Source organism: Eubalaena glacialis, chromosome 10 (genome assembly GCF_028564815.1).
Source record: "Eubalaena glacialis isolate mEubGla1 chromosome 10, mEubGla1.1.hap2.+ XY, whole genome shotgun sequence".
Classification (NCBI taxonomy): domain Eukaryota; kingdom Metazoa; phylum Chordata; class Mammalia; order Artiodactyla; family Balaenidae; genus Eubalaena; species Eubalaena glacialis.
The window spans coordinates 8112874-8137500 of record NC_083725.1 but is presented as its reverse complement, the minus strand read 5'-3'; the positions used below and the strand labels follow the sequence as shown (position 1 = coordinate 8137500).

Below are 24627 nucleotides of genomic sequence, written 5' to 3'. Positions count from 1 at the left end.
TCTCTCAGCTTGAATGAGCATCTCATAAATGGCTCTGAATCCAACTCATCTAGCCTGGATTTATCCTTGTATTCTCCCACAGTGTGGTATAATGAAAAGACCACAGAACATGGCATCAAAATTCCTGAATGCTAGGACTGAAATAAATCGGGTCCAGGACTTACCTAGGCAGTCCCTCTACCCCACAATTTGCCAAAAAGAAAAAATTTTAGAGTCCCTGGTTTCCCTAGGAGCAGGAATTGCCTTTGAAGGACTTCCGCAATGTCCCCACCCCTAGCCCTTCCTGGGGAAGCCCAACCTGGTAGATATATAAACAGGCACCTTGCAGCTTCCTGCTCTAACCTGCTGTTTTCTCCCTCCAAAATGGACAACTCCCTCCTGCTAGGACTCCCCATCCTCCTCTGCTGCTTTAGAGGTGAGTCCCTATGGTTGACAGTTGGAGAGACGTGTCCAGGATCCCGGAACGGGTCGGGGTTTGCATGACAGAAGTTCTCTTATGAGAGCCATATGGTAACAGAAGCTGTCATTCTGATGCCATGACTTTTGTCCACAATGCATCATGTCCCTGGGACCTTCACCAAAGTCTTAGTCTGCTCTTGCAGAAGGAAACAGGTAGATTATAAAGGAATTAAAAAGATTTTCACAGAAGCTGTGAGGTGAGGTTTGTAAAATGAGGTCTTCAGAGAGTGTATCTTTTTTTTTTTCCAACAGTACTGTACGGGTCATTTGCAGACAAAGAACATGGAAGTGAGTAGAAATGGATCAGTGGTGTGGGATGGGGAATTTGGGGGGAGGGAGGAGATGAAAGGGGCAGGATGAGCACTGAGGGTTGAAAGGAATCCAGAGGTAGACCCTGAATTTCAGCACTCAACTTCTTCCAGCAGGATCGGGCTGGGATGGGAGCTGATTTTAAGTTTGATGAAAAAACATGAGCAGCAGTTGACAAGGCTAAGGATGAGTGTATTAAAAAGCAAGAAGAAGGGAAAGGGGGAAGTGGAATGTTGATTTTTAAGGCACTAGCTGGCTAAATCCAAAGTGTAGCAATTTCATGGATTTCAGATGCTTTCCCCCTTGTCAGCTTCCAGGCGCATGTAGGTAAGAAAGTCACATAGGTCAATTAAAAAGAAGGGAATGAGGCACACACACACAAAATGTGCATTTATCTTTTTCCTTTGAGTCTGTGCTGTATCCTAAGAGATGGGTAGGGGAGGCTGAGAGGCCCTCTAGAGGTGAAGAGAATTGAAAAGAGGGAGAGGTGCAGATATGCCACGTGATGGGGGACTAGGCTTTAGAGGGACATAAGAGCCTAGAGTGTCTCCAGGTTAAGAGTGCAGGATGGGCCTCATGTGTTACAAGGCTTACAGTGACCTTAGGCAAGGGTAAATCTTAGAGACAATTGCAGATATGTTTTATTTCTCTTTGCCAGCACAGTCCATGAACTATTTGTTGGTGAACACCGTATTCCTGGTGAGTATGAAGAAGACCTGACCTGATTATCTCAGTTTTGATTTTGTTCCCCTTTTCCTTAGCCCTCCACCTGTTTTACAGGCTAAAACGTCTGAGACCATAAACTTTGGCCCCTCTTTTGACTTAGCCTATTTTAATAGAGGTAGATGCCCATGTTTTTTGGGTTTTTAAAAAATTAATTAATTAATTAATTAATTTATTTATTTATGGCTGTGTTGGGTCTGTTTCTGTGCGAGGGCCTTCTCTAGTTGTGGCGAGCGGGGGCCACTCTTCATCGCGGTGCGCGGGCCTCTCACTATCGCGGCCTCTCTTGTTGCAGAGCACAGGCTCCAGACGCGCAGGCTCAGTAGTTGTGGCTCACGGGCCTAGTTGCTCTGCGGCATGTGGGATCTTCCCAGACCAGGGCTCGAACCCGTATCCCCTGCATTGGCAGGCGGATTCTCAACCACTGCGCCACCAGGGAAGCCCGATGCCCATGTTTAATGAGTCTCTGACAAAGCCCTCGGGGCTCCCAGCAGACTTCAAATTTGAAAGGGGAGGTGGGTCCTTTCATAGCAGTGTGAGACCCTCTCTCACTTGGATTTCCCTACTCTCTGGCCCAAATTATAGAAATTATTCAGTGTAGGATGTGCCACCTCCAGTTTCCAGGGGAGAAGTGTTCCAGAGGCAGAGGAATATGTACTGCAACAATGGAAGAGGCTTGCACAACTGGGAGGATTTTCAGAAGTAAGTTGTGGGTTTGGGGAAGGAGGAAGGGGCAGAGGAAGCAGACAGGGATACATTAGTCATAGTAAAAAGGTGGGACCTTACTTTAGCTCAGGCAGTCTCAACCCTGGGATGACTGACTATCTCTACCCCATCGCATGCCATAATGAAAAATAGATAGAGGTAGTCTCTAAGGGGTGGGGGTCTGTAGCTATGGAATCAATATTTTGAGAAGCCTGAAGAAAACAGAGGAGACTTAATTGAGGGGAAAGGAGAGGCACAATACGGCCAGTGGAGAAGAGCTGGATGTTGGAGTGAAGAGGGCAGTTCTTCGTCTTTGTCCCTGCCTGGACCTCCTTGTGGGTGGTTTTAAGCTGTGAAAATAGAGAAGCCAGTGTCAGCAATAAATATTGACTAAATGGCTTTTCATGGGTAAGACTAAACATCATTTCTCAGTTTTCCTAGCCTTTGTGCTGAGCGATTCCTTAGTATTTCTAACCCTTACTTAAACCACTGTTAACATTCTCAGTGGAAACATCCAGCTTGGGCAATCCTTGAATTGCTGCTGTCATTACATCCCCATATCCAGGAATTTTTTTTTTAACTACTCTGCTATTGCTTTTCTTTTGGGAAACCCCCAAATTCCAACATCTTCCGATTCTTCACGTTTGAATAACCGAGCCTTGAACTACACAAGGTTGTTTTTGTATGCTGGTGCAGGCTGGAAAGAAGGTGTTTTTTTGTTTGTTTGTTTTTCCAGAAACCTCTTTGCTGATCTGTTTCTCCTCCTTCTGCAGATGATGGTACACCCTGGTTAACCTTTAGGGGCTGCCTAAAGAACTGTGCTAATGTGAACAATATAAAATGGAGTGTCTATCTGGTGAACTTCAGGTGCTGCAGGAGCCGTGACTTGTGCAATGAAGACCTCTAGAAATCACTGGTCCTTTTCTGGCTCCAGTCTCTGGGTGGGTGACATTGTTGGCACCACCTCTTCACAATGATTTTCTAAAAAAACACATTTCAGATTGCAAACATGTGGCTCTGCCTTCTGCATATGTAAGAAAAAGCCCTCTCTTTTTCTATCAATAGATTCTCTGCCTTGGCCCCTGGCGGGGTGAGGGGTAGGGAACACCTTGAATACAAGATCAACACATCCTGCAGGTTGTTACAGAACCTAGTGCTTTCACTGAATACCCAAGTTGCTTCAGAAAAGGAAGAAGATAGGTCAGTTCTTTTCCCTGCTCCTTCCCTTCCTGCTGTGACAGAATATTTTCATTTTTTTCTCTTGGTATTGTTCTTCTTATCTCACTCCAATTAAAGCGTATAACTCTGGCCTCATGGGGAGGGAGGGGGCAACATGAAAAGAGATGACTTAAGTCTTCATAAATTTTGTTCATGAATGCTATTCCCAGAGTGAGGAGCAGGGCAGAATATAGAAAGAAATTTGTACCAGAGCTATGAAGAGAAAAAGATTTTCTGCCTTGTAGAATAAGACTCTCTATGGAGTTGGGGGTTGGAGAAGAAAAGGAGAAGGCATGCCTGGAATTCTAGAGATAGTATTTGCACTCTGCTTCCCTGGCAAACTCATAGGAAGGCATCAACCCCTAGACAGGGAAGAGCTGTCGTATGCTTCCAAGGAGATGAGACCAGAAGTAGCCACACAAATATTCCCATGCCTGCGGCGTGGCATGGAGGAAGCTGAGGTCTGTGGGGTCTGAGGAAGCCATGTGGGTCTGTCCACGAGACATCTCAGCAGCAACCTCTGTGGAGAGCTGTCCCCACGACCAGATGCCTTTCCTCACCACCCACCTCCACCTCACACACGCTCAGGTCTTCCGCTTCTACAGTTCTAGCACGTACATCCTGCAGGTTGTTACAGAACCTAGTGCTTTCACTGAATACCCAAGTTGCTTCAGAAAAGAAAGAGGATAGGTCAATTCTTTTCCCTGCTCCTTCCCTTCCTTTCCTCTTTTTCCCTTCCTGGGAAAAAAATAGGGGTTGGAAAATGTATGCTCACAAGGATTGATTACTGATTCCTGACAAACTGGTAGGAGGAGGCCTGAAAAGCGTGATTAATGAATATTATAAAAATATCATAAAGAAAGTTACATTTCTTCCATACCCATATTGTGTTTTCTTCTTTCTCTCCTCTCCAAACCCTTCCTTAATTTCGTCGACAAATATTTATTTAAAAAGTCCTGTATTTAAGGCACTGCTGGACCTTAGGATACCGCAGTCGTGATGGCTATCCTCATGGTATCTAAAGCAAGAAAGAAAATATAGAGATAATTAAACATGTGAGTTGAAACAAAATAATAAAAAATAAACAGGTGGGAATATTTGGTATAAAATATAACAAATCAAAAAAAAAGCCCACAATAGATGAAATATTATATGTATTTCTTGAAAAAGATGAGCGAAGAATTAGGCAGTTGGAAGACCAGAATGAGGAACTCTCCCAGAATACAGTAAGAAAGAAGAAGATGTAGAAAAGATGACCATAGAATAGAAAGGCTTACAGAGCACAGACCTAAGAAATAAGGAAAAACATAAGCTAAATATAGTAAAACATAAGTTATATATAGTAAAACATAAGTTAAAGACTATGAAAGATGACAAATCTTTAAGCACTTCCAGTAAGAAAGAGCATGAAAAGCATAAAGGGAGAAAGAATAAATGCCAAAGTCTTAACAAAGAAACTTAGAACAATGTATAAATTCAGAAAAAGTCATGTCTAAGTTTTATTTCTGGCATAGCAGATTGTTAATTAAGATAGCCGGTTTCATGGAAGCGTGCAACAATCTTTGAAGTCAAGGTTCTTAAAAGAACCTTTTGGTAAGGGAAAAAATCATAATAAAAAAAATTTTTTGACAACTTTCTCCCCATGGATAAGAGAATAAGAATGATACTTTGTGGATGTTCTCAATGTATTTATTTATCAGAACCTGCTTTATGACAAAAAATATTTTGTATTTTACGCAACTATAGAATATTTTCTCATTCTTATCTTTCTTGGACCCTTTAAGATTAATCTAGTATTTGTCATTTTATCTTCTCTATTACCTTTTTAATTATACATTCTTTAATAATTCTTTTAATAGTTATGCATACTTAACTCTTTACAGTCTACCTTAAATTAGTACATTTACCACCTTATTAGCAACCCAAGAGCACTGTAAGAATTTGATTCCATTTACTCACTTCTGCTTCTTGTGCTACTATTGTCACTGTGTTGTTGTTGTTGTTTATTGTGGTAAAACATACATAAAACAAAATTTACCATTTTAATCATTTTTAAATATACAGTTCAGTGGCATTAAGTACTTTCATGTTGCTATACAACCATCACCACCATCCATCTCCACATGGATCCTACATCCATCTTTTTCATCCTACAAAACTGAAACTCTGTATCCATCAAACAAGACTCCCCATCCCCTGGCAGCACATTCTACTTTCTGTTTCTGAGTTTGACTATATTGGACACCTCATAGAAGTGCAATCATCCAGTGTTTGTCCTTTTGTGACTGACTTATCTCACTAGCATAATGTCCTCAAAGTTCATCTATGCTGTAGAATGTGCCAGAATTTCCCTCCTTTTTTAATGCCAGATAATATTCTATTGTAGGTATATACCACATTTTGTTTATCCATTCATTCATTGATGGACATTTAGGTTACTTCCACCTTTTAGCTATTGCAAATAATACTACAATGAACATAGGTGTACAAGTATCTGTTCAAGTCTCTGCTTTCAATTCTTTAGGGTATATATCCAGAAGTGAAATTGTTAGATCATATAGTAATTCTATGTTTAAATTTTTGAGGAACTGCCATACTGTTTTCCACAGGAGCTACATAATTTCACACTCCCACCCAGAGTGTACTAGAGCTCCAATTTCTCCACATCCTTACCTACACTTGTCATTTTCTGTTTTTATGTTAGTAGCCATCCTAATGGGTGTGAAGTGTTATTTCATTGTGGGTTTTTTTTTTATATATGAATTTATTTTTATTTTTGGCTGCGTTGGGTCTTCGTTGCTGCACGCAGGCTTTTCTCTAGTTGCGGCGAGCGGTGGCTACTCCTCGCTGCGGCGCGCAGACTTCTCATTGTGGTGGCTTCTCTTGTTGCAGAGCATGGGCTCTAGGCGCGTGGGCTTCAGTAGTTGTGGCACTCGGGCTCAGTAGTTGTGGCTCGCGGGCTCTAGAGCACAGGCTCAGTAGTTGTGGTGCACGGGCTTAGTTGCTCTGCGGCATGTGGGATCTTCCTGGAGCAGGGCTCGAACCCATGTCCCCTGCATTGGCAGGCAGATTCTTAACCACTGCGCCACCAGGGAAGCCCTCATTGTGGCTTTTATCTGCGTTTCCCTAATGATTAGTGATGTTGAGCACCTTTCCATGTGCTTATTGGCCATTTGTGTATCTTCTTTGGAGGAATTCAAGTCCCTTTGTCCACATTTTAATCAGCTGGCTGTCTTTTTTGTTGCTGTGTTATAGGAGTTTTTTTTTTAATACATTCTGAATATGATCTCTTATCAGGTATACAATTTGCCATTCCATGAGTTGCCTTTTCACTTTGTTGATTCTGTCCTTTGATGCACAGAATTTTTAATTTTGACATATTCCAATTTATCTATTTTTCCTTTTGCCTCATATCTTTTTTAAAATTGAGATATAGTTGATGTACAGTATTATGTAAGTTACAGGTGTACAGTATAGTGGTTCACAATTTTTAAAGGTTATACTCCATTTATATGTATTATAAAGTATTGGCTATATTCCCTGTGTTGTACAATATATCCTTGTAGCTTATTTTATACATAATAGTTTGTATGTCTTAATCCCCTACCCTTATATTGCCCTTCCAACCTTCCCTCCTCCCACTGGTAACCACTAGATTGTCCTCTATATCTGTGAGTCTGCATCTTTTTTGTCATATTTACCAGTTTGCTGTAGTTTTTAGATTTTTCATATAAGTGATATCATACAGTATTTGTCTTTCTCTGTCTGACTTATTTCACTTAGCATAATACACTCCAAGTCCATCCATGTTGCTGCAAATGGCAAAATTTCATTCTTTTTTATGGCTAAGTAACCTTCTTTACCCATTCATCTGCTGATGGACCCTTAGGTTGCTTCCATATCTTGACTACTGTAAATAATGTTGCTATGAATACTGGGGTGCATGTATCTTTACAAATTAGTGTTTTTGTTTTCTCCAGATATATACACAGGAGTGGAATTGCTGGGTCGCATGGTAGTTCTATTTTTATTTTTTTGAGAAACCTCCATAATGTATTCCACAGTGGCTGCACCAATTTACATTCCCACAAGCAGTGGGTTCCCTTTTCTCTACACCCTCACCAGCATTTGTTATTTGTGTTCTTTTTGACAATAGTCATTCTGACATGTGTGGGGTGATATCTCATTGTGGTTTTAACTTGCATTCTCTGAAGATTAATAATGTTGAGAATCTTTTCATGTGTCTGTTAGCCATTTGTATGTCTTCTTTGGAAAAATGACTATTTAGGTCTTCTGCTCATTTTTTAATCAGGTTGTTTGTTTTCTGATATTGAGTTGTACGAGCTGTTTGTATATGTTGAATACTAACCCATTGTCAGTCACATCTTTTGCAAATATTTTCTCCCAATCCATAGATTGTCTTTTTGCTTTGTCAGTGGTTTTCTTTGCCACGAAAAAGCTTTTAGGTTAAATTGGTCCCATTTGTTTATTTTTGCTTTTATTTCTTTTGCTTTAGGAGACTGTTCCAAAATTATTGCTACAATTTCTACTAAGAAGTGTTCTGCCTATGTTCTCTTCTAGGAGCTTTATGGTTTCATGTCCTACATTTAGGTCTTTAAACCATTTTATTTTTGTATATGGCATGAGAGAATGTTCTAATCTCATTGTTTTACATGTGGCTGTCTGGTTTTTCCAGCACCATTGTTGAAGAGACTGTCTTTTCTCCATTGTATATTCTTGCCTCCTTTGTTGTAGATAATTGACCATAGGGGCATAAGTTTATTTCTGGGCTCTCTATTCTGTTCCATTTATCTATGTGTCTGTTTCTGTGCCAATATCAATTGTTTTGATTATTATAGCTTTGTAGTATAGTCTGAAGTCTGGGAGGATTATACCTCCAGCTTTATTCTTTTTATTCACAATCACATTGGCAATTCAAGGTCTTTTGTGGTTCTATATAAATTTTAGATTATTTGTTCTAGTTCTGTGAAAAATGTCCTGGGTATTTTGATAGGGATTGCATTAAATCTGTAGATTGCTTTGGGCAGTATGGTCATTTTAATAATATTGATTCTTCTGATCCAAGAGCATGGGATATCTTTGCAGTTATTTGTATGATCTTCAATTTCCTTCATCAATGATTTATAGTTTTCAGGGTATAGGTCTTTTACCTCCTTGGTTAAGTTTATTCCTGGGTATTTCATTCTTTTCAATGCGATTTTAAATGGAATTGTCTTTTTACTTTCTCTTTCTGATATTTCATTGTTAGTGTATAGAAAAGAAACAGATTTCTGTTTATTAATCTTGTATCCTGCAGCTTTGCTGAATTCATTTATTAGTTCTAACTATTTTTGGGTGGAGACTTTAGGGTTCTCTGTATGAAGTTATCATGTCATCTGCAAATAATGACACTTTAACACTTCCCTTCCAATTTGGGTATTCTTTTTTTTTTTTTTTTTGTCTGATTGCTCGGGCTAGGACTTCCAATAGTCTGTTAAATAGAAGTGGCGAAAGTGGGCAACCTTGTCTTGTTCCTGAATTTAGCAGGAAGTCCCAGATTTCACTTGAGTGTGATGTTGGCTGTGGGTTTGTCATAAATGGCCTTTATTATGTTGAGATATGGTCTCTCTATACCAACTTTGATGAGAGTTTTTATCATGAATGGATGCTGAATTTTGTCAAATATTTTTCTGCATCTATTGAGATGATAGTGTGATTTTTATCCATCCTTTCGTTAATGTGGTGTATCACATTGATTGATTTGTGAAAGCTGAATCATCCTTGTGACCCTGGAATAAATCCAACTTGGTCACAGTGTATGATCCTTTTTATATATTGTTGGATTAGGTTTGCTAATATTTTGTTGAGAATTTTTGCATCTATATTCCTCAAATATATTGGCCTGACATTTTCCTTTTCGTAGTGACTTTGCCTGGTTTTGGTATCAGGATGTTGGTGGTATCATAAAGTGAATTTGGCAGTGTTCCCTCCTCTTCTTTTTTTTTTTTTTTTTTTTTGGAATAGTTTGAGAAGGATAAGTATGTCTTTATATGTTTGGTAGACTTCCCCTGTGAAGCCTCCTGGTCCTGGACTTTTATTTCCATTTCCTGGGAGGTTTTTTATCATTATTATTATAAATTCAATTTCACTTCTCATGATCTGCCTCTTCAAATTGCCTGCTTCTTCTTGATTCAGTCATGGCAGCTTGTATGTTTCTAGAAATGTGTCCATTTTTTTCTAGGTTGTCCAATTTGTTGGCATATAACTGTTCATAGTATTCTCTTATGATTTTTTGTATCTCTATGGTATTGATTGTTATTTCACCTCTTTAATTTCTTATTTTGTTCATTTGAGCCCTCTCTCTTTTACTCTTGGTGAGCCTGGATAAAGGTTTGTCAATTCTTTTTATCTTTTCAAAAAACCAGCACTTGGTTTCATTGATTATTTTTTCTATTGGTTTTTCTTTTTGGTCTCTATTTTATTCATTTCCTCTCTGATTTTATTATTTCCTTCTGCTCAATTTGGGCTTTGTTTATTCTTCTTTTTCTTTTAGGTGGTAGTTTAGGTTGCTTATTTGAGTTTTTTCTTGTTTATTTGGGATGGCCTGTATCACTATAAATTTCCCTCTAAGAACTGGGTTTTTTTTGCATCCCATGGATCTTGGAAAATTGTGTTTCCATTTTCATTTGTCTCAGGGTATTTTCTGATTTCCTCTTTGATTTCATCATGGACCCATTGGTTTTTTTAGTTGGATGTTGTTTAGTATACATGTGTTTGTGGTTTTCCCCTTTTTATTTCTGTAATTGATTTTTAGTTTCATACCGTTGTGGTTGGAAAAAATGCTTGGTATGATTTTTATCCTCTTAAATTCGTTGAGGCTTGTTTTCATCCAATCAGCCACTCTATATCTTTAGATTGGAGCGTTTAGTCCATTGACATTTAAAGAAGGCTCTGAACCTACTTTTATTTTGATTTATGCTGCTTTTTCATAGTTTCTATCATTTCCCTCATTTCTTTTCTTTTGGTTAACTTTGAAATGTCACATTGAGTTTCTATTTTAGAGACATGTTCTTCCGGTATTGCTTTGTTTTCCCTAATATGGTATTCAATTTACTTTTCTTACATATTATTATATGAGGTTCATTTGCAGTCTTTTTATGTCATACATATTTAAATTAAAGGTATTTTTCCAGTACGGAAGCAGATTCTTATGTCGGGGATGGAACTGGACCAGGGGAGATTTCCTAGCTTGATCTCTTGAATGCACTGAAAGCAAAGTAGTTACTTGGTTTTTATCTTTGTAAAGAAACCTCCATAATAATTTCCAGGATTTGCTACCTCTTGTTTCCTCACCTACCAATAATTGAACTTTTGCCTATTCCTTAGTCTTTTTACCCTGCTCAATTCATTTCTACCTACAGCTCCTTTCTTGCACAGAATGTAGCTCAATTTTTGCAGAAGGAATGTTAGTGGCGTACTTCTATATTTCTGAGATCTTTGAGGGCTTAGGCTATTCTAGTAGACCCTGATTTTTTATACGGCATTTTCTTTTTACTATCCTACTTGTTCTGCCTTTTTTATAATGGAAATTGTGGAGATCCATAAACTATACTACTAGCCTCCAACTTGTCCCAACTGAGAGACCATAGTCCTACCTAGACAGTCCTAAGCAAAGCTTTAAAATCAACCCAAGAACTCCACAGCAAACACCTTCAGCCTCCTGATTCACAGCCTCTTCCAAGTTGCAGCTCATAACATCCTTCCTGGTGGCTAGTACGTCTGCCTGAGGGCCCATGGGCAGGTTTCCCTGCCCCACCGAATCCGCAATAGAACAACAAATAAATATATATCCAAATGGCTGAAAGAGTAAAAATAATTTTTCATTTTTCCAGTTTCTCTTTGTCACCATTAGCAGCACCTTACCAGCATAAATCAAGAAATCCACAAACATGTGTTGAATACTCACAAGGCATGTTTTGAAATATTCAGCAGTTGTTTTAGAGCCCAGTCCATTAAAACATAAAGTCAAATTGGAAGCCCCAGATCATATAATATCTCTGGACAGAGCCTACTGAGGTTTTAGAGCCAGGTTCCTGGTTTCCAATACAAGTGCAACTTGTATAAAATTTGCAATCAAAAGTTTTGAGATGTGATTTCCTGACAATTTTTCAATAATGAACACATTTCTATTGGAAATCTATGATTTTTACACACATTTATACAAAAGAAACGCCTGTTTTTCCTGATATTAATAACCCTCCAGATGGAAAGTTCCGTACAGTTGGTTTGTCTTCTTTGATCAGTTTTGCCAGCTTAGGTCCACCACCAACCAAGGGATCTTTGGCTGGAAGAGAATTCTGGACCTGAATCTAGAACTACTGCACTTGCTCAGGGTCTGGCCTCCCTCACTGTTCCCTCTACTTCCCATTTGTTTGTTGTTTGTTCTGTAAAATATAAAGAATGGAGTTGAAAATTAGGGGGTGATGGGGTGTTGTAACATGGGGCAAAGGGGAGTCAGAATCTCATGAAAATCCAAGATGGGAAACATACAGGACAGGCTCAGGAAGACCAGACCTGGAGTCTTCTGGATATGATGAAACTCTAGGGGCTTTGCCACAGTGCTTTAGGAATCTTCACTTCAAGCTTAGTTATAAATGTGTGACAGTCGGTCTCCATCTGTATCACTCAGTGTGTACCTGCTACTCTTCCTGCTACCAGTTACCTTCCTCACGTTGTATCTCTTTATTAATGTGACGCTTCCTCTTAGTTTCTAGTTTTGACTTATTTGAGACCATTCTAGACACTAACCACACATCACAGTAAGTCCCCCATGAATCATTTCACATGTGCAACCTGCTGCTAGTATCTCCATTCTATTCATATAAACTAATTAAACAGCCCTGAATGGAAGAATCTACCATATTTTCTACTTTGAAAGATATTAAAGTATAATATTCATTCTAACCCGATACAATTTGGGGGAAATTCCAGCATACATAAATTGAAAATATTTTAAAATTAATTTGTATATTAAAATATTTTCTTCTTGGGCTTCCCTCGTGGCGCAGTGGTTGAGAATCTGCCTGCCAATGCAGGGGACACGGGTTCGAGCCCTGGTCTGGGAAGATCCCACATGCCGCAGAGCAACTAGGCCCGTGAGCCACAATTACTGAGCCTGCGCGTCTGGAGCCTGTGCTCCGCAACAAGAGAGGCCGCGATAATGAGAGGCCCACGCACTGCGATGAAGAGTGGCCCCCACTTGCCGCAACTAGAGAAAGCCCTCACACAGAAACGAAGACCCAACACAGCCATAAATAAATAAATAAATAAATAAAAATTAATAGGAAAAAAAAAAGAGAATTAAAATATTTTCTTCTTTATAGAAATAGAATATGGTAGAAACCAATAGCCATCATAAGCCTGCATATCAGGAGGAATACTACAAACCCTAGAATAATATATATGTGTATATAAATATATAGCTAGGATTCATATAATAAGATACAGGTAGTCCTTTGCAACATTTCAACATGCATGAATATCAGTTTTCACAGTGTAATTAAACAACACCTGTCCCCCAACGAGGCTGAACTTTTAGTTGTAACAATATTAACTGTGAACTACTGCATAAACTTTGCTACTAGCTCTTTATTCCAAAATCATTATGCAAATAAAAGATGTGCATCATGAACAGTAACAGTTACATCACTTCTTTCAAAGTCTTGGTGATTGGTCACTGAACATCTATTAGTTACACACAGATAGTAAAGCATGTAGTTGTGTCGCCTCCTTGTCTCCCAGTGATAAACCCATGCAACATTTTACAAAAATGGATAATTAAAAGAGGGAATTAGTCAACAGATATGACAGAACAAAGAAATGAAAAGTGATAACACTGGAAGTGAAATTAGATGTGGTTAGAAGATTTGAAAATAGCCACAGCAAAACAAAGATAGGACAAGACCTAGGCCTACATGAAGCTACAAGACAAAACATATTTTAAAAGACTGATGAATATAAAAACAAGATAAAGTTGCTTCAACATCTCTTAGTTTAAATGGCACTAGGAACAGAAAGCCGCTCATGGTTGAACTGGAGCATTTACTTCTACTTTGGATTGAGAACTGCAATCAGAAACAAATCCCAGTCAGTTTGGCATTGAAGTTAGTTGCTACACTGAAGGAAAATGGTAGTTACAAGGACATCTGTTTACTGCCAGTAAAGGCTGGTTTCATCGTTTCAGAAGTCAACATGAATTGATTAATGTTAAGATACCTGGTACAGCTACAAGTGCAGATAAGGATGCAACTGTGAAATTTGCACCCATATTCGAAGAATTACAGGCAGTCCTTGTTTTGTACAGTAGTAAGAGATTGTCCTGTGCAAAAAAACTGCAGGATTTGGATAGAATGTAAATGGAGTTAGAAGATAAAGATGACCATGGGAGTGCTGACACTGCTGCCATTCAAGAAACAGTTCCAGATACGCAGGAGGCAGAACTTAGTGAAGGTGAATATAAAGTTTTAAGTGAGGAAAATCGTTGTAAAGGATGAATGTGTCTCTAAGGAAGTGATGCTGTTGAAAAACTTCACATTGAAGGAACTCTCAGAGATGTTTCATGACATTTGACAGCACAAAGGATAAAATTTTGGAAGCTGATTCAAACTTAGAAAGGAGTATGACCATTTGCCAAACATAGATAAGATGCTCAATCCATATTATAAGTTATATAATGAGAAGAAAGCAAGCACTTTTCAAACTACTCTTGATACATTTTTTAATAAAGAAACAAAACATTATTAACAAAAAGAAAATGTAAGATGATGTTGCCATTGGGTAAGGGAAGGGCAAAAATTACCGGGAGAGATGGTTTCAAAGTGTTAATCATTTTATTTGTAGCTAACCTGTTCAACATCATATATACTTTCCTTTCCTTCTAGTCCAAATATCTTTGACTTTTCTGGGAGAGAGCTTCCATCATTACACCTGTTGTCATGATTACAGCAATATGTTTCTCTCACTAAGTCATGAAATACTTGGAACACTCCCTCTCCACAAGGCCTGCAAGATAGTGCTGAGTAACGGTAGAGATGTCTCCCTAAAGAGAAGAGAAAAGCAAATGCGACCACCTTGCTTACTCTCACCATCTTCTTAGCGATGACTTCTCCCCAGAACCTCAACGTTTTCTATACACAGGAATGAGCCCCAAGGCTGTGTCTGCATCTCATCTGTGTCTCTCTAAATAGGACCAGGCAAAAGACATCTGCCCCATACAGCCTCCATCCCAGGTCTGTGTATGGAGAATCCCACTTTCCTCACCCTCCCCTGGTCCCAGTCTCCCTCCACATCTTGAGTCCAGGGGCTGTGGGCACCACTGGTAATATTTTTTGTCTCTTTCTACCCCCGCTTACCTGTAACACGATCACTAAAGTAAAAGTGGTCTGTGGTACAACTCCTGTTATGCAGCAATAAATTAAACTTCCAACACTGCTTCATAGGTCTGCGACACCGCATTCCATTAAAATCTTTACAATAATTGCAAAATCGAAAAACTAAAGAAAGAGAGGAAAACTTTGATACAGAGTTCTAGGGAGAGGGATTCTGCTCCAGAAGCCTGCCCCCACCTGTAAACATTTATACACGGGTGGTGTCACACTCACAAGAAGGATGCTGACACCCATCCCAGCTTCTGTCAGGGGGTCATTACTCCCTTCAAGAAGTTAAGGAGCGCCCCCAACCCAAGGCTGGGGGCTGAAAGAAGACACTAGAACAGTGAGTGAGGAGAGTGGTGGGTAGTCAGGGAGGGTAGAGAGATGAGGTGTAAAGAACTCAAAAATGTCCCCTCTCATTGTGGCATTATTTACCCAGGAACTGAAAATGAACTACACCGTACATTTCGATGTCAGGACTCTGTCTCCTGTAAAGAGAAGAAGAAAAATTCTCCTTGAACAACTTCACACCAGCCTCAAGAGTCAAGTCACCAAATCCCTCTCTTCCTCCCCATACATTCTCTGCCCACCCATTTGCCCACCTAAGTGCCACCCTCACCAGGCCTTACTCTCATTCATGAAGAGCACTGTGAATATGCCCAGCAGAAGCAACTGGAACATCCTGCGGCCCATTCCTGAGAAGTTCCCAGTGGGAGGCTCCAGCTTTTTTTATCCCCATCACCTGCCCTCAGGCATCCCACTAGAATCACAAAATCATAAATTTCAGGTCAAACCACCTGAATCCTCTCTACAGCGTTCCCAAGAGATAGTACATCCTGTCTTCGTTTCCACCTACTTAGAACTCAGGTCAGGCAGATGTCCCATGTCATTTTTGTTAGCTCTATCATGAGATACTAATTAATGTTGGTGTCGAATCTCTCTCCCTAGTACCTCTTCACAGGGTTGTATTTCTGTTTGTTGGTCTACACAAAACATGTGTAAGTCCACATCCACATGATGTCCACTCAGCTGTAACAAAGCTGGGGTCACTGAGCATCTGTGAGTGAGTTTCTCAGGCCCTTTAAGGTACCACAACCCTCCCGGACATTCGCCTCAGCATGACCTCCAGAGGCACTACATCCTCACAAAGTGAGTCACCGGGATCAGAGCCGATTCCCCAGATACGGTCTGACTGCCTGGTATAGCATCCCTCTCTGAGAGATGGATGCGACAGCCCAGGAAGGAAAGTGACCTCCGCTTCCCTCCAGCTTTATTCGTTAAACTTTTCAAGGCGGACAACGATCATAAGTGATTACAGTGGAGAGACAGACGTACGCTGGGGGTGATGGGGAGAAAGAGGAAGAAATATTCGGATTACTCACTAGAAAGGGAATGTGGCAGTATTAGAAAATATAGATACGGATACAGATATATATATATGCACACACAAAACTCCCTTACCACACTTCCCATGCCCCTTTCCTATTTGATTTTTTCTCCAGAGTACTTAACCCAGTTTGTCATTCTATAGCTTTTCCTTATTTCTGTCTCTCTCCCCTCACAAGAACGAAAGCTTCACAAACGCAAGAGTTTCCTGTGTTTTGCTCCTTTCTCCTCAGCACCTAGAATGATGCCTTGCACATATCAGAGAATCAAAAATATCTGATGACAAACTGGATGGCACGATTGGTATGGTTCACCTGAGAGGCACAAGGGAAGGGTGCCTCTGTTCTGACAGCCTCTAATTCCAAGTTTGCAGGATGAAGTTCCTGGCCTTCACCTTGCAATTAGTAGTCACGACAGAGAAGACAGGCAGTGGTGATGGCAGACTCCCCTGTCTTGGGGAGGAAGTGAGTGTGGGGCCTCTTTACCTGAGTGGGCTCATTCCCAGAGCCAGACACATGCTCTACCCAATTAGGATCCCTCACGTAATCTTCATTCTGACTGTACTCCCTGCACACCTGGGATGGAAACCCAAGTGTGCTACCTCCCTGCTGTGTGACCTCAAATCAGTTACTGAACTTCTCTGTGTCTCTGTGACTGCATAGGTGAAAACAGGAACTCTCAGAGGTATAGCTGATATAGTTGTTAGGACTTAATAAACTCACACGTGGGTAATGGCAAAGGGGAGGGAACAAACATTAAGACCTACGGGGAGTCCAACCTTCTTTGGGCATGTGACACACTTCATCTTTTGAATTTTCTGAACAGCTTCGTAGGTTGGAAATAATTGACCTCATCTTACAGTTGACGACCAGGAGCGCTTAGAGTTGGAGTATCTTTCCCCAGGTAACAAGGCGCACATCTGTCTGATTCAGTTATCTTTCCACTCCACCGTGCTGTCTCCTCCCTGCAATCTGGAGAAGGGTTCCCAGGGCTGGAGCTCTAGAGTGACATGTACCCTGAATCATCAGATGACAGTGGGAGAGAGGGAGAAGGGGTAAGAAAAATACTGTCTCCGTATAAAAAAAAGAATCTCTCTCTTGCTAGCAGAGAAAATATTATTCATGGGCAAACTCCCACTGAAACTAGGGCTCCCACAAGCCTGACTGGGATTTAAGACTTACAGGCCATTGTCAGGGAAGTAATTCACGAAGGGACCACCTTTGTAAGTCTTGCATTTGGAACGTGTGAGACACAGGCAGCAATACGTGGATGGAAGTCCCAGGGGGTCTGAGCTAAGAGCATTAAGCTGACCGCTCCAAGCAAAGAGCCTTTTATTCTCCCTGGGAAGATGCTCCTGCATCAGTAATTAAAATCTGGGCCTCAATCCCAAACTTCATGCAACCCAAGTCTTTCCCCTGTGTTTGTTCAGGCAACTTTGAACAACATTATTCTCAGAATAAAAGTCACAGAAGTTTTGGAATTATACCAAACTTATTAAGAAGTAATTAAAATTCTCTTTGTGCCCCTGAATCTGAGAATAACAATGTGAATATTTTGCCATATCTCCATATAATGTTACTTCTGTACATATATCTCATATTCATGTTATTAAAGACTATCACAGTTGACATGATATATGTGATATTCTGAGTTTTTGTTGTGGAATTTGCACCCTTATTGCTCTACCTCACTACCCCTCCTAGAATGTGAGGTCCAGAAGTAGAGATTCAGGAGACTCAGGAGCTGATCCCCTGGTAAACCCCTTTCAAAAGGCTAATACCTGAGCCTGCCTTTGACTCAGCCAGAAGCTTTGCCAGATGCTTGGCCTTTCAACACCTCTCACCCCAGAACCTTACTGTGGGCCACAGACAGACCTGAGATACCTGGGGAACCTCTCCCTGCCACAGATGGAGGAGGACATGCTTTCCAACCCTCTCTTTCCTCCCCGCCTCTAAATGAGCCCCAAGAACTTGGTTCCCAGCACCCCACCTCCCCTGGGGCCAGGGCCTGCACTGGCTCCCCCCACCCCTGGCTCCCATTCAAGGCTGTTCTGCTCCTTGCTGCTCCTTCCTAGACCAGGGGTGCTGTGGGACTTGCTGTCCTATCCTGTCCTGCTCCTGTCCTATCCAGGGCACAAGCTGTTCCCATCCCCTATCTCTACAGAAGGAAGGAAAAGTAATGCCTTTGAGGCCAAATTAGGCTCCTCTGTAGTCAGTCCAAAGTTGGGTTTACTTTGCCTCTGTAGGAGGACAGTGAAAGGGCATGGGATGCAAGGGAAAATAAAATAAAAACAAAAATTCTCCCCAAATGTTTCCTGCATTCAGCAATATCCTCTTCAAGCATTTCAGCCAACCTCAAACAAGCGCTGCCTCTGGCCTTGCTCAGCAGGGAGGAGACCTGAGAGTGGAATCACCTTGTCCCTGATTGGTCGCTGAGGAGACAGAGACTTACTTTACTACGGGTTTCCATTAGAGCCCTCACCCAGGCAGCAGAAAGGATGCGTGTGGTGGGGAAACAGGCACGTTTCTTCCCCAGGACCTCTAACCTGCCTCACTCCCAGGCCAGCAGATCACCTGACGCTAAGACCTGCCTCCAACGCCTGCTCCCTCTAGCAGTCTGGATCAACCCCAGGATGTTGCCCTGCATGTCTGGATCTCACCCCAGAAACCACCGACCCACCTCTCCTCCTCTATATTCAGCCCAAATCCACCTCCTGACCTGGCCCCACTTACCTTCCTTTAACCGTCTTCTCAACTTTCTAGCCTTGGACAGCCTTGAAGGTACGCTTCAAGGGTAAAATAGAGGAGTTGGGCATAGAAGCAATATAGCCCAATGCCTTGATTTTACACCTACGAAACAGGACTGAATTAAAATTTCACCACAGTGTAAAGGCAGAGGGAGATCCTGATCCATGTCCTCTCGGCTAACAGGTCAGGAGTCATGTCTGACAGGTAAGAGAAACAAGGAATATGAACTTGGAGTCAGGTATGGATTCTGAGTCACCACTTTTCATCAGTTCAGCTCCTACTACATGTTGGGCTTAGGAGTTTAACTCATGTAATGTAGCTGAAAAGGGGATCAGTTGTGGGAGGGCCAGGAATAACCACAGTTTCATAAGGACTCCTCCGAAAGATTTCTCCATGACCCTATCTCCTGAGACTCTACCTAGAATGAGTCACCAGGATCTCAGTCTCTAAGGCAGACAGGGCTTTGCCTTGAGACCATTCTCTCAAGCCCCATCCCATCACCCCAGCTATTGCCTTCCAGTCCGGAGCTCTGACAGTAGCCCACCAACTTCAGGAGTGATGAGTACAGATGGGAGGCTCCTGCAAGCCACCCCAAACAACAGTCCCCAACCTATTTTCTAGGACTGCAATCACAATGGATGCTCATCATGTGTCCTTCCTACTACAGGCTGCTGGGACATTGACGTGTCAGGCTGGAGAAGAGGGAGTAGAGGTTATACTGCCCCCTAGCTGTGTATTCTGCCTGTTCTTGCTTATCCAAAAAAACCCAAGTACAATGCCCACCAGAATGATAACACTGACTTTAACTTCATACAGTTTTCTTCAGAAGTTCATTTGCAAGTGGCTGACACTTGCAAACACGACACTGTGGGATCCATTATCTCTATTTCCCCAGGCCAAGAGTGAAGCAGGTGTGTGTTCACCGGGACTACCCAAATAAAAAGCCGTATGGTTGGGCTCAGGTAAGAACATGGAATGCTTTTTCTAGTTTTCCATAGTAGCTTTGACCTCCTAGCCAGAATAGATGTCAGAAACCTCAGCCAGCAGGAGCCACTCTCTGAAAGTGTCATCTGCCCAGAGAGGACAGTGGGCTAGGGCCTGAAGCTGAAGCTCTCGTTTGGGATGAGGAAGAACCTGGCAGGGGCGGTGGCTGCAAGAGTGGCCTGTTAAACTTGACCTGCCACCAAGGCTTAGATTTGGCTTGTGTGTTCCTGTTCCCAAGATCAGGAACAGTTTCTTCTAGAATGACCTTTGAAGATGGAGGCTCAGGTTCAGAGCAGACTGTCCGGTTTTCCTTGGTGAGTGAACATCAAGGATGTTCACTGAGCTCTGTAATTGTTCCTGGGTGAGACTGGACCCCAGTCTACAATTCTGGATGGTCACAGTCTATGAAACAGCCAGAGAATGCATAGAGCCCAAAAAGCTTGCATTTAATGTCTAGGGAGGCTCTCTTCGTGTCTCCTCTTCATTTATAGAGTTCCCAACTCTTGGAGAATGCTGGCAACCCACCAGAGCCCTTCTAGATGTTCCAGACTTCTGGGAATTGGCAGTGTTCTCTAGGTGGCTTGGGAGGGGAAGAGGAGGTAGTTGGTTAAAAGGAAGGAGAGAGCCTGCAGGGAGTGTCAGGATTCTTGGGAGACAACCTATTTCCCAGCCAAGCCTAGGTCAGGCAAAATTTCCCAAGCTTTAGCACACTGTAACAGGAATTTTATCAATTACTCAATGATTTTCTGAAGGCTCCAGATCATGTGAACTCACATATTACCCTCCAGTAGAGGGGAGAATCAAAAACTCCCTCACTCATACTACAGTTAGTGATGGGAGCCAGGAACTCAGCAAGAGAGTAATAGAGAGCTTCTATCTCAGAGGGAGGGAAGAGAAGGCACTGCCCTTTAATCAGGAAGTTCCCTGATACTGTTCAAAAACTGCCATCAAGATTTCCACTGCTTGCCTCCCCAGATCCTCCTATGTACATGCCTTTGCTGTCACTGGCAATCTCTCTGCCTCTCCTTCCTTACTCTCTTTTCTTCACAGTGCCTTTGCTTTCTCATTCAAAGACGTCACTCTTCCCATCCAATCTTGATTGGGAGATAGATAGTACTGGGTACGAAGAATTCCTTTATCTCTACATTGTAGCCAATTGTGAAGGCTCCTATTACTGTGAACAACATGTTCATCCTGGATTAGCTGGCTTCTCTCTCCATTTCCATAGAGGCCATTTAGATCACAAGCATCTTACAATTTAGATAATATTTGTTATATGAATTTAAAGCAAAGACTTCCTGGGAGGTTTTGAATGTATCAGATAAAGAAATGACATAGAAACTATTACCCTGTGTTTCACAAAACTTCTGTATCTATATGAGCAACCTATTCTGCTACCCCATCACCCTGCACATATGGTAACACCAACACAGTCACCTCTCTGACTCCTGATTCATTTGGGGATATAATATTATTTAATCCTCTTGCTATCTTTCTTCACACATAGAGAGCAATATAGAAATCCCCTGCCTACAATGGTGGTCTTCCCAAAGCAAAGTAGTAGATTCAAAACTTCAGCTCAGACTTTTGCAGCCAATCGTGGGCTTTCAAATTATGGAATATTTATTTTAAAAATAATGGTATTGACATCAGCATCATGGCGAATTGAGATGCATCCTTTGTCTCTCCCCTTCGATCAGTGAAACATCCACAACTCAACAGAGCAGCTCTTCCCAACACACTCAGGATGCCAGAAAACCCATACATCTGTATATCTAAAGGTAGGCAGACTAGAATACAAAGAGGAGGCAGAACCAGGGCAACAGCACAACTGTTGCTTACAATCCTGGGTCCCTGGCCACTTTGGCTGAGCCTGCAGACCCAGAGAACCTGGTAGCAGCAGGAGAGATAGCCACATGCCTCTGGCCCCACAGCTGCGGTGGTGCTCACAGACACAGGTAACTGAACAGCAGGGACAGAGGAGCCTGTGACCTCATCCCTCCAGCCACAGAGGCATCCACAACTCTGGTCCCTAAGCCACCACCTACAGCAGTGGCTCCCACCAACCCAACAATACCCAAAATGGCAGAGGTATGCTGATCCCAGCTCCCTTCTTCCCCCCACAGCAGTGGAGAGTGCAACTCAGGAGATCCAAGCTGCAGTGGAAGTGCCTGCCATCCCTGTGCCCTAGGAGGTGAGGCCAGAGACACTGGCAATAGTAAGACACCAATAACTCCAGAGGCACAAGCAGCATTAAGGCGGGCACTGGGCTACAGCTGTGACAGAGTGCAGACTCTCAAACATAACCAGAGGCAGTTCAGGTGCAAGAAACCCCCAAAACTTGTACTATAGTGCCACTTATTGCAAAACAAAAGACAGGCCTCTAATTTCTAACCTGTTGAATCATCAGAATCAAGTTAAAGAAAAAAAAAGCTCAATCTAAAGAAGAAAGGTGATTGCTACTTCAAATGTACTGGCAGAAGAACAACTTATCAAGCACCATGAAGAACCACAGTAATACACAAAAAGAAAATGAAAATTTTCCAGAAATCAAACTTAAAGTCACAGAATATTACAGTCTAACTGATAGAGAATTCAAAATAGCTGTCATGAAATTCAATGAGCTACAAGCAAGGCAATTCAATGAGCTCAGGAATAAAATTAATGAACAGAAGGAATACTTTACCAAAGAGATTGAACCTCTAAGAAAGAAGCAAGCAGAAATTATTCTGGAGCTGAAGAACTCAATAAACAAGATGGACAATGCATTAGAAAGCATTGGAAATAGAGCAGATCATATGGAAGACAGAATTAGCAAGCTAGAAGATAGAAATCTAGAAATGATACAGGTAGAAGAGGAAAGAGAATTAAGATCTTAAAAAAAAAAAAAATGAGGAAAGTCTATGAGAGCTATCCAACTCTTTTAGGAAGGGCAACATTAGGGTAATGGCTATCCCAAAAGGAGAAGAGAGGGAGAAGGGAGGAGAGAGTTTATTTAAAGAAATAATACCTGAAACTTCCTAAACCTGGCAAGGAACCAGATATACAAGTCCGTGAAGCTAAGAGAACACCTAATTACTTCAATGCAAAAAGACCACCTCCAAGACAAAACTGTCAAAAGTCAAAGACAAAAAAAGAATTTGAAAGGCAGCCAAGGAAAAAAAGGATGATAACCTACAAAGAGACACCCCTCCACCCCCGCCACATTAGGCCATCAGCAAATTTCTCAGCAGAAATTCTATAGGCCAGGAGGGAGTAGAATGACATTCTCAAAATACTGAAAGATAAAAACTGTTGGCCAAGAATTCTCTATCCAGCAAAGTTATCCTTTAGATATGAAGGAGAAATAAAGGCATTCCCAGACAAACAAAAGCTGAGGGAGTTCATCAATACTACTAGACCTGCCCCACAAGAAATGTTGAAAAGAGTTCTTCTACCAAAAACAAAAAGGCAAAAGTGCACAAAACTTTGAGGAAGGTGATAACTAGAGAGACAGAATCAGAAAATTGCAACTCTTATATCACAAAACATTTTAAACACTTTATTATAGCATAAAGGTTAAAAGGGGGGAAAAGCAGAAAACATAACTATAGCTACTCCAATTTGGTAATGAATAACATAAAAAGGGATAATTTGTGACAACAAAAACATAAAAGGGGAAGAGGAAAAGAATGGAACCCATATAGGCAAATGAAGATGCTATCAGCAGAAAAGGACTATTTTACTTATGAGATGTTTTATACAAACATCAGGGTAAACACAAAATATAAATCTAGATCAGAGACACAAAATATTTTTTTTAAAAAAGATGAAACTGAGAAAAACATTATAGAAAACCACCAAACTAAAATAGCAGAGAGAAACAGGAGAAAAAAGAAAAAATAGAGAGATACAGCAACCAGAAAAAAAAAGACAAATGATCACCCAAAATGTAAATGGATTGAATATACCAATCAAAAGACACAGAGTTGTTGGATGGATGAAAAAACAGACCCAACTATGTGCTACCTTCAGAAGACCCATCTCAGCTCTAAAGGAAAACATAGTCTCAAAGCGAAGGGATGGAAGATGATATTCCAAGCAAATGGCAGCCAAAAAAAAAACAAAAAAAAGTGGGTGTAGCCATACTCATATAAGACAAAAATAGACTTCAAACCAAAAAATATAACAAGAGGCAAACATAGACATTATAGAATGATAAAGGGAACAATCCATCAAGAAGACATAACATTTATTAATATATATGTACCTAACATAGGAGCACCAAAATACATAAAGAAATTATTAACAGACATAAAGGGAGAAGTTAAGAGCAACACAACAATAGTAGGGGACTTTTACATCCCATTTAAATCGATGGATAGATCATCCAGACAGAAAGTCAATAAGGTAAGAGCAGCCTTAAATGAAACATCTGATCCAATGGATTTGATAGATTTGTATAGAACATACCACTCAAATGCAGCAGAATACACATTCCTCTCAAGTGCACATGAACTTTCTCAAAGAAAGACTGTATGTTGGAACACAAAACAAGTCTTAATAAATTTAAGAAGACTGAAATCATACCAAGCATCTTTTCCAATCAAAGTCATATGAAACTAGAAATCAACTACATGAAGAAAGCTAGAAAAATAACAAATATGTGGAGACTGAACAACATGTTT

General features: G+C 41.0%; 1 protein-coding gene and 1 long non-coding RNA gene across 2 annotated transcripts in view; one reads left to right on the top strand and one right to left on the bottom strand.

Moving 5' to 3' along the window:
- Nucleotides 1-363: 363 nt before the first annotated feature.
- PATE1 (prostate and testis expressed 1) lies at nucleotides 364-3103 on the top strand. The gene is given in 3 exon segments (XM_061202747.1): nucleotides 364-448; nucleotides 2023-2193; nucleotides 2970-3103. Coding segments are annotated over 3 exon segments (390 nt in total).
- Nucleotides 3104-4305: 1202 nt separating this feature from the next.
- The window catches only part of LOC133099226 (uncharacterized), a 64505-nt gene continuing 44183 nt past the window's right edge, over nucleotides 4306-24627 (bottom strand). Inside the window, exon 4 of the long non-coding RNA XR_009702306.1 lies at nucleotides 4306-4432. This is a non-coding gene — a long non-coding RNA (uncharacterized LOC133099226). The remainder of the gene's footprint in view (nucleotides 4433-24627) is intronic.